Source organism: Mixophyes fleayi, chromosome 3 (assembly GCF_038048845.1).
Source record: "Mixophyes fleayi isolate aMixFle1 chromosome 3, aMixFle1.hap1, whole genome shotgun sequence".
In the NCBI taxonomy this organism is placed as follows: Eukaryota; Metazoa; Chordata; class Amphibia; order Anura; family Limnodynastidae; genus Mixophyes; species Mixophyes fleayi.
The window spans coordinates 336,381,618-336,390,997 of NC_134404.1; the positions used below are offsets into that span (position 1 = coordinate 336,381,618).

At 41.3% G+C, this 9,380-nt stretch overlaps 1 protein-coding gene across 1 annotated transcript; it reads left to right on the forward strand.

The window, feature by feature from the left end:
* Positions 1–193: 193 nt before the first annotated feature.
* On the forward strand, positions 194–8,766 carry H3-3A (H3.3 histone A). Its single transcript, XM_075204341.1, has 4 exons — positions 194–296; positions 1,673–1,827; positions 5,026–5,179; positions 7,867–8,766. The coding sequence occupies exons 2-4, from the start codon at positions 1,700–1,702 to the stop codon at positions 7,993–7,995; spliced, it is 411 nt and encodes a 136-aa protein (XP_075060442.1). The 5' UTR covers positions 194–296; positions 1,673–1,699; the 3' UTR covers positions 7,996–8,766.
* Positions 8,767–9,380: the final 614 nt, after the last annotated feature.

Consider the following 9,380-nt stretch of genomic DNA (forward strand, 5'->3'; position numbering starts at 1 on the left):
TACTGTGTATGTATGTATGTATCTATCGTGCAGTAGTACTGTGTATGTATGTGTGTTTCGTGCAGTAATACTGTGTATGTATCGTGCAGTAGTACTGTGTATGTATGTGTGTATAGTGCTGGAGCATGTCTTTGTGTTTGTACACACAGCCTGGGAGCTGGGCCTTCCCTCCATTGTGCCTGATTGGCTGCACTCGGTGATTGAGCGCTCAGCGGGTTGTGGGACACACCAATGTCAGCCATTTTTCAATTGTGTTTGTAGCCAGCAGCCTGTGCTCTCACCAGCTAGCGGGGAAGGTAAGTTTTTATCTGTAGAACCCCGACCCCAAACCTCGCGGAAAGCTCCCCAAACCGACCCCCGGCCGCCCCCCACCCTGTGCCGGCCCCCCGGGGCCGCCCGCGCCCCCTCACACAAACTTTTTGGGTCTGGAAAGCGATTAGTTGGCGCTGGCCCCTTCCTCCTCCTGACTCTCAGACAAGGAGCTGCCTCTCCGGCTCCTTCCTCCACCCGCCCCGGCTTTATTCGATAAAATAGCCCAATCCAGCTGCTCTTTCCCCCCCAAAGCATCACCATCCTCCCCCCCGCACCCCCAGCTCACAGGTTGGGGCAGCACCAGGGTCACTGGGGTGGGGGAAAGTACCTAAAAACCGATGCAAAATGCCCCCCTAATGTCCCTGTGCTCCCCAGTTGTTGCTGAGCTTCACCATCTTGTCTCTTTCTCTCTGGTCACCATATTTATTTCCCCTATAGCAGATCTCTGGCTGTCAGAGAGAGAACAGGGGTGACCTGTGACTCTGGGGGTACATTATTGTTGGGGGATCCTCTGGTTACCCCCTTATTATCCCCCTGCCCCCTCCTGGGGGTGCTTATTCGACACGTGGGGGCAGTTTGCTGCATTGTATCCGGAGATTGTTACATTGTAACAGTTGGAATGTTCAGACAGTCAGAGAGGAAGCTGAGAGTTCCATCATTGAGGCGTCACTTTATACCCCTCCACAGCACCCCCAAAACTCCACACAGCCCCCCCCCTAACACTGCTGGCTGTATATTGGGGTGTCTGCTATCACCTGGATTATTTAATAGCAGCTGGGACCTGGTGGGGTGGGGGAGGGGTGGCTGGAGAGTGACATTGCCCTGCAGTTTTGCCCAATGTCCCCATAATGGGGCTATGTATAAGGACACCTCTTAGGATCACCCGCCCTATAATCATTTTAGGGCTTTGTCCCACTAGTAAGAAGCATTTAGCTGTTTATTTTAGCTCAGTTTGAGCTGGAGTTGGCTTTTCTCCTATAACTCTTATGCAGCTCTATGTAATGCAGTCACTCCAGTGGATTGTCAGATCTGGGGGTCTCCCACTTCTCTAGGATTGGCACAGAGGGGGGGATTTTATTGTGGGATCAATACTGTGAGAACCCCCAGAACGTTTTTTTTTTTGGTCCATGCAAATGAGTAACGTGGGGAGGAGATGACAGATACAGCAGCCAGCTAGCGCCACAGTTTGAAAACCGGTCATGTTAGGTGAATGGGAGAATTGGAAAAACACAGCTCTGTGCAATGGTGGAAATCTCAATTTATTTCATGTTTTATTTTATTTACACACTTTTTTTTAATTTATTTTTAATTCCACCCCCTCCTCCCTCTGTGCTGCTGCTTCCTATGGGGGGGTGAGCAGGTTTAGGACCCATCCGTTCTCGATAAGATGGCTCGTACAAAGCAGACAGCCCGTAAATCTACTGGTGGAAAAGCCCCCAGGAAGCAGCTGGCCACCAAGGCAGCCAGGAAGAGTGCGCCCTCCACCGGTGGGGTGAAGAAACCTCATCGCTACAGGTAAACCCGGGATGATAAAGGGGGGGCTGCTGCGCATGCGTATACTGTCAGTTTCTGTTTTTAGTTATTTGCTTCTGAGATCTGTAAATATTTTTTGTTTCTAGTTAAATATATTATTGATTCTTTGCAGACGTGTCTGAGAACGTCACTTTGACTGTGTTTTAAGTGTATATTTGTTTTGATTTTCACTAGGCTAATTTCAACAGGCCTTTTATGTACATTGGCTGCTGATGATGTGCTCTGCACTGTGTATTGATTACCCGATTTCAGAATTAAAGGGACAAAAAAGTGTGAAAACAAATAATTTTATTGCATGTTTGGAATTACATGACCACAATGTGAAATACTGCTTTGCATGTGTGGCTGAGATTGCTATTATTTTTATACTGATATTTTTAATATATTTTTAATTTTTTAATTTTTTTTTGGGAGGGGTGTTTTAGAAGGAATATATTGTTTTGCAACCTTAGATTGTATTGACAAAGTCTAAGCGTTGTCAGCTTGTAGTTTTTGCATGATCATTTTGGGGATGTGAGGAGGGGGGATCACCCCCCACATTGGTCTCCTTTAGACCGCTGGATTTGGCACGGTTCCCACCTGCTTCGGAAGACACTGACAAGGGGTTTTGCGGTGTACTGTCGCAGAGTGGACACTAGAGGGCGGTGGCGGGCCAGCAGCTGAAACACAGTTCTGATTTTAACCCATGATGTCCCTGAACAAATGAACGACAGAGGCTTTTGCTGAATTTTACAGACCTCTAAGGGTATTTTTACTAAACTGTGGATTTGGAAAAGTGGAGATGTTGCCTATAGCAACCAATCGGATTCTAGCTGTCATTGTGTAGAATGTACTAAATAAATGAGAACTAGAATCTGAATTGTTATAGGCAATATATCCACTTTTTCAAATCCGCAGTCTAGTAAATCTACCCCTAGTGTTGTTTATAACCAACATGGCGTTTATTCCAGATTACTGTTGTAGTGATTCAACGTTTTAGTGGTTCGTTTTGAGTTTCTGCTTATAATTCATGTTGAAAACTTCTTAAAGGAGAACTGCTTTTTCTTACACTGTTGTTTTTTTTTTTTTTTTTTTTTTTATGTATACAGTGAAATTGTCATATTGTTTTAATGTAAACATTGGCAAAACTGTGCAGTCTGTGAGGAGAATTTAAATGTAACCCTTTTTTCCCTCCAACTTTGACTCCTGGGCAAGTAGAATCTGATGTACTAAAAGTAGAACATTTGATATCCTCCTGTCTCTGGCAGTTTAAAAAAAAAAAAAAAAATACCCCCCAAAACAACTAACTTTACAGGTATGGTATACCAATCAAGTTTCCAAAAATAGCATGTCTGCCATTAACATCTGGGTACTTGTTAATTATATGGGCTCCACTTGCAGGGTGATGTTATCCTGGTGTATGTATTTGGGACTGGTCTTGAGAATGTTTGCGCACTGGTGTATCTTGGTTCTCTAAGTTGCAGCCCACCTGTTCCCTTCCAGTGAAGGGGGGGGGGGGTAAGAACTGCAGATACTCTGAGCATCATTCTGTAAAGGCACTAGCACCCCAATGCTGTATACTAGGGCTGGAGAAAATAATTAATGAAGGCTTCCTATGTACAGTCTGTTACGTCACCCATATTTCATCTCTGGAAGGACTTCTGGGCAGAGACAATTGGCACCCCTATAATTAACAAGTTCCAAAATATGTATAGTATGTTGTACAAATGAACTCTTATGTACAGTTAAATAATACTTTTTTAATTACTTGTTACTCTTTTTAATATGTGCACTTGTAATATTATCTGATGTACTATTGATGTCTGTTGCAATTGCTATTTATGAGAAACTTTAATCATTGACTGCTCTTCCCAGTAACCCAGAGAGTAGAATACAAATGGATCAGTTGTTATAGAATCCAGTATTATAAAATATTACATATTGATAGTGCACCTATAAGCTATCGTGCCGTTTCCCATGTCCCTACACCCCTCCCTTCTGTTGCGGGCTATAATTCAAAGCTGTATTGCTGTAAATATTTACCTGGTATGTCGTTTAATAAAATCTAACATTAGTGTTACAGGCTAATTGCAATGTAAAATTAATAATACACATACCAGCTATAGAATTGTGCCCCTTCCTCTGTCCTAAATGCCTTCGGCATTATGTAGATTGATCACTGTTGTGGGCAGAAGTTCCTGTGATCCTGACTCATGACATCATCCAGAGTCACTGTATTGGCAGCTTGATGATGTCACGGGATGTTTCCCTGGAGCACACTGAGCGTGCTCCTTGCCAGTACATGGGCTGTACTCTCTCTCTCTCATTAATACTTATGAATACGTGTAGCCTATATTCTATACTCTCATCTTGACGCAGCTTTGAATTGTATTCCAAGTCCGACATTCCCCCCCCTTCCCCCACTCTTCCAAATTTGGCCTGGATGTGGGGTCCTTGAACAGAAACATGACCTGAGTGCTAATGAAGATGGTTGTCTCTGTACGAGTCAAATTGTGTTCTTTGAACAAAACAAGGTTTTGCTTTCAATCCCTCAACCCTAAGGATTAACAGCGATTAAAATAGCATCTCAATATTGTGTTGACATGTGTTAATCATACATAAACCTGCATTGATGGTCTCCCCCTAGTGGTTGATTTTGTAATTGCTTCATGCATCTAACTTTTGGAGGAATCACCTCTCATAAATTAGATGTTTTTTGTTTATTTGCTTTTGGACCAGTTTTCAAAAAAAATGTCCCCCATTGAGTACAAGCTGCGGTGTGCATTTTTTCCGGCAATGCTCCCATCTTTGTAATTTAAAGGATAAATTCACTTTTGTAAAATACCTGCTATTGAACCTGGGCCCTGCCACGTAGTTGTTCTGTGTCCCTTCTGGATTTGGCTCCCATCGCTGTATCTCAGTGTGCAGAGGAGAGATCTGTCCGCTCTGGCGCGCTAACTATTCAAGCAGATAGGACAGAGCTGTGCGATGCCGGTGGCAGCTGATTGTATTGGCTGTATGTTTAATGAATGAATGTACTTCTTCCGGCATACTCGTCTCACTAACAACTTGTGTAGCAAACTTAGCCATAATAACTAGTTTTGTTGGTAACATTGATGACTATTTAAAATCCTGAAAATAATTTGTTCTTCGCAAAATATTTTGACCTGACCGACGCGTTGTTCTTCTACTGTCTTTAAGGCCGGGTACTGTGGCCCTCCGTGAAATCAGACGTTACCAGAAGTCCACTGAGCTGCTGATTCGCAAACTGCCTTTCCAGCGTCTGGTTCGTGAAATCGCTCAGGACTTCAAAACAGATTTGCGCTTTCAGAGCGCTGCTATTGGTGCTTTGCAGGTAAATGTTCAGAAGAAAGTTATTTTCACTGCCAAACGGAAATGACAGGTGACGGTCACAAATCAATTAATGTGTCTGAATGGAAGAAACGTTTTGCTTGTCAAATGGGCACCTCAAAAATATTTTAAGTGTACTTGGCAAAGGGCATCGTACAAGCTAGACAGTTTTAGGTGACACCTCTGTAGGCTGTGAGCAAACTGTTAGCATTGCAGACGATCTGTGGGAAGAGTTAAAGGGATTGTGGAAAGAGAAATCAAACAATGGTACTGTACTAAATAGAGGTCAGCTAGCAGACTTGCATAGAAAGTAGGCAAAGTCCTTTAATTTGATTTTATACCATAATACTCTTCTTAGACCAGTGCAACAGGAAAATAAAAATACATAAATGGATGGATCACACAGTTTAAAGTGCCTTTAAACTGTGTGATCCATCGCATTGGGTTAGGTTCTAAATCTTGCATATATTTACTCTAAGAATAATAATCTCTTAAAACTTAGAAAAACACTCATGCTGGCGAACAAGCTGTATTGATTGTTTCATGGTTGTAGGGCTTGTCTAATGGCAACAGGAGTATGTTTCTGTGTTTTAAGCTGGCGATTTCAGGCAGAAGTCCTATTTCAAATGAGTTATTCCAGTAAGTTGTAGTAACAAGCATAGTGACTAACTGGGGAAACTTAAAGATGACTCAATTTATTTTCTGACTAGTTCCACCTTAGTTTTCTACATTTCTAATAGAAGATAATTGTAATATAATGCACTGTCTAATATCCACGAGATCTGTTTCTCATGGATACTCATCAATTACCTACCTTGATTCTTACTCGAGCAAAGCTATTCAGTGGAATAATTGGTTTTTAAATAAAGCCTATATAAATTAGATGAGTTGTAATGAGAATAATTACATGTACGCTTATTTTTCAGAGCTGAAAATTAAGGGAGGGCTGATGTGAATTGTTTACTGAGCATCTAGCTGCTAATAGCTGTTTAAGATCCATTTTAAACAAATACCGCTTAAATATAACCTTGCATCTACTACTGACAAGGAGCCGATGTAATTAAAGTGACATCCACTAGAGGGCATACTAGACTGAAGGAACAACGTTGTCACTACACAGAAAGCAAATTTTCACTTTGTGTTTAGTTGTTGTAGGAGTCAGTACAGAGATCTAGTAATGGCAGGTTCACCGGATGCAATAAGAGAGTTCGGATGCCTTTGGAATAATTGTTCCTGTGAGGTTATATTGACAGTAATGGCTTCATAAGAGCGCTGTACAGTATAGAATTAAAAGGGCAGCAAAACTAAAACTACATTGTAGTGTTTCCTCCCCACTCTGACAGCTGAAGCACCTCCTGCATTTGTAGAACACTGTCCTAATAGGTTTTGTTGCAGATGAAAAATCTGAGTTTAGTTACTCTATACTTGCCCAACACGTGTGCATGACCCCATAGAGCTGTACACTGCTTCTTCACCTCCCGGATACCATACAACACTCTATGCATGGTTAGTGCTCTGCTTAATTGGGGTACATCTTGCAGAGATGAACAGGCTTACCAGTATGTGCCATTGGTTTGCCTGATGCTGTACTCTCCATTTTGCTAGGTAATTCTTATTTCTAAAGCTCTGTATTACTGAGGAGAAAGATGTACATGTACCTAATTAAATGTTACCATACTTTCACTCCCTTGTGCCATCTTGGGGGTAAGTGTTTCTGTCTTGGAGCAGACAGTGAGTGACTGACTATCTTGAGAAACTTGCTTTGTGGTAATGTCCCATTTATTTGTTGGTTCATATACCCGGGTAGGACCAATATTGTCACAGTATCTCAAACAGTTGCAGTCTGCGCTCTCCTCCCATTCCCCTTGTATTATATCCCATTAGGACATGGTCCGAAAGATTTGGGAGGGGCTTCAGATATCTGCAATGGAATAAGGAAAGGAAATACTTTTATGGTTTGTAGCAAGAGATGCAGTGTAATGTTATGTAGCACTGAACAATATAGTGTGTATATATAATATACCTTCTTATAACATTTTCTATAGTTATTGATAAACTTGACATGCCCCGATTACCAAAGACATTTTGCCTCCTGTAAAGGAACACAAAAACCTTACATATTATCCGTATATAGTCCCTCTAAAAAGTTACAAGATACCTTTTTATTACATATTAGAGAACACTTACAGAATGTGTGTAAATTTTAGGGGTCTGTCTGCCCAGGCTGATAACAGAGAACCATAGCTTGCACTCTGTGGTGCAGTGAACATTCAATACAAGACTGTCCCAAGTTCTGTTTTGGTCTATATATATAATGTTATGATGTTTAATCACACTTTTTATATAAAGCTATATGAGTTTTAGGTTTAGTGGTTCTTTAAAACAATCACATACGCGGGCGTCCAAACTCTGGTTTCGCAAAACAAATCTGAGAAGGATTGGTCGCTGTTATTTGAGGGCTTGATGGCCGTAGTGTGGTACCATCCAACTGCGCTGATCCCATTATTGGCGCATCTTCACTTAAGTGCCAACATTCACCAACACAGTAAACCCTGTCTACGCTTAGCTGCTGTCTTCATTGTGCTATGTATGTGTTCGTCGCGGTATGACGCTCAATGCCGTTCATATCCGATGTCTGAATGAGCACTGATCGCCGTTTAATCTCACCTCTTGTGTCTTCTTTCGTTGTAGGAGGCGAGTGAAGCCTACCTGGTCGGACTGTTTGAAGATACCAACTTGTGTGCTATCCACGCCAAACGTGTCACAATTATGCCAAAAGACATCCAGCTAGCACGCCGCATACGTGGAGAACGTGCTTAAAATTCCTAAAACATTGTCATCTTAAAACCCGAAAAAAAAATAAATCTCTTCTTCCTTGTAATTGGTAGTTTGAGCGTTAGTTATATATATATTTTTTTGTTTTCTCCATTGGGTTAAAAGGTACCTAAATATATTGGTTGTGAATGGAAACGTAGGGGGGCAGGTTCAGGTGTGGGGGCAAACTTCTTCCATTTACATTTGTGTGTGGATTTTTTTATTTTTTATTTTTTTTTCATTAGATGCAGTGACATCGTGAATTTAAGTGCGTCCGTCGCCTACTCTCGGTGGAGGCAGCCGTTTTATGGGCCGAACCAATATTCAGCCTATCACGTCGCTAGGTGCTAGTGACATCACAAAGTGATGTCAAGTTCTAAGGGAACCGATTGGCTACATTTTCGTGAATATTGGTCCCGCCCACACAATTCCTGCTTCCGCTGCGTGAAGGGGCGCTTTTTAAATGCATTTGAGGACTACAACAAAAGTTTGTTCTGCGAGTAAGAATCGACTTTATAACACAAAAAAATAATTAATAAACCTGATAAGTTTTTTTTCTGGACAATGCCAGCGTATTGGATTTTTTTAAGACCCAAGTAAATTTTCTTATTGATGGCAACTAAATGTTTGTAGCATTTTTTACCATATAGTAAATTCCATCCATTCACTATAATTTTTATTTTCTAACTTAGTTGTCCTACATTCAAGTACATGTTTTTAATGTTGTCTGTCTTCTGTGCTGTCCTGTAAGTTTGCTATTAAAATACATTAAACGACCTTTTGTTGTGGGGTTTCTTCTTTAAAGCACAAAACAGGCATGACAATAATTTCCAATTGTTGGAGGAACATACAAGGAAAAAGCAGCGACAACAAACTAACGTATTCAAATAATAAATAAAAAAAAACAGTCTCCAGAACTCCTATCCAATCTTTTTTTTTTTTTTTTTGGCAAGTAATTTAACATTTCTGCGAGCACCCACTCTTTCAATCCAAAGGGTGAGGATGAAGTCTATATGGAGAGACTGAATTGATTGTATTACTGTATAGAGCAGAGCCAGTATTCATGTCCAACGTGTAGCCGATTGAAAGGTTCCGATGTTCTAATAATTTGGTGTAGATTCATGCCGCTTGCTTCCAACCCGTTTACTAACACGCCTGCAAATTCTTACTCTTTTATTTTATAACTGATCGTTAATAGTGGAAGGCTTAGTTATATATCGCTACAATGGCCAAAGTATGTGGACACCACCTCCAATTAGTGTTTGGCCATCTCAGCCACACCCATTGCTAACTGGTGTATAAAATCTAGCATACAGCCATGCACCCCACCCCAACAAGTCACAGTTCGTCAAATTTCTGGCCTATTCCAGCTGCCTTAGTTTACTAGAAGT

Excerpts from the sequence above, each read along its gene's own strand:
- H3-3A (XM_075204341.1), top strand. The coding sequence starts at position 1,700 with ATGGCTCGTACAAAGCAGACAGCCCGTAAATCTACTGGTGGAAAAGCC. Across the intron at positions 1,828-5,025 it reads AAGAAACCTCATCGCTACAG|GCCGGGTACTGTGGCCCTCC; the intron begins GTAAACCCGGGA and ends ACTGTCTTTAAG. Across the intron at positions 5,180-7,866 it reads CTGCTATTGGTGCTTTGCAG|GAGGCGAGTGAAGCCTACCT; the intron begins GTAAATGTTCAG and ends CTTTCGTTGTAG.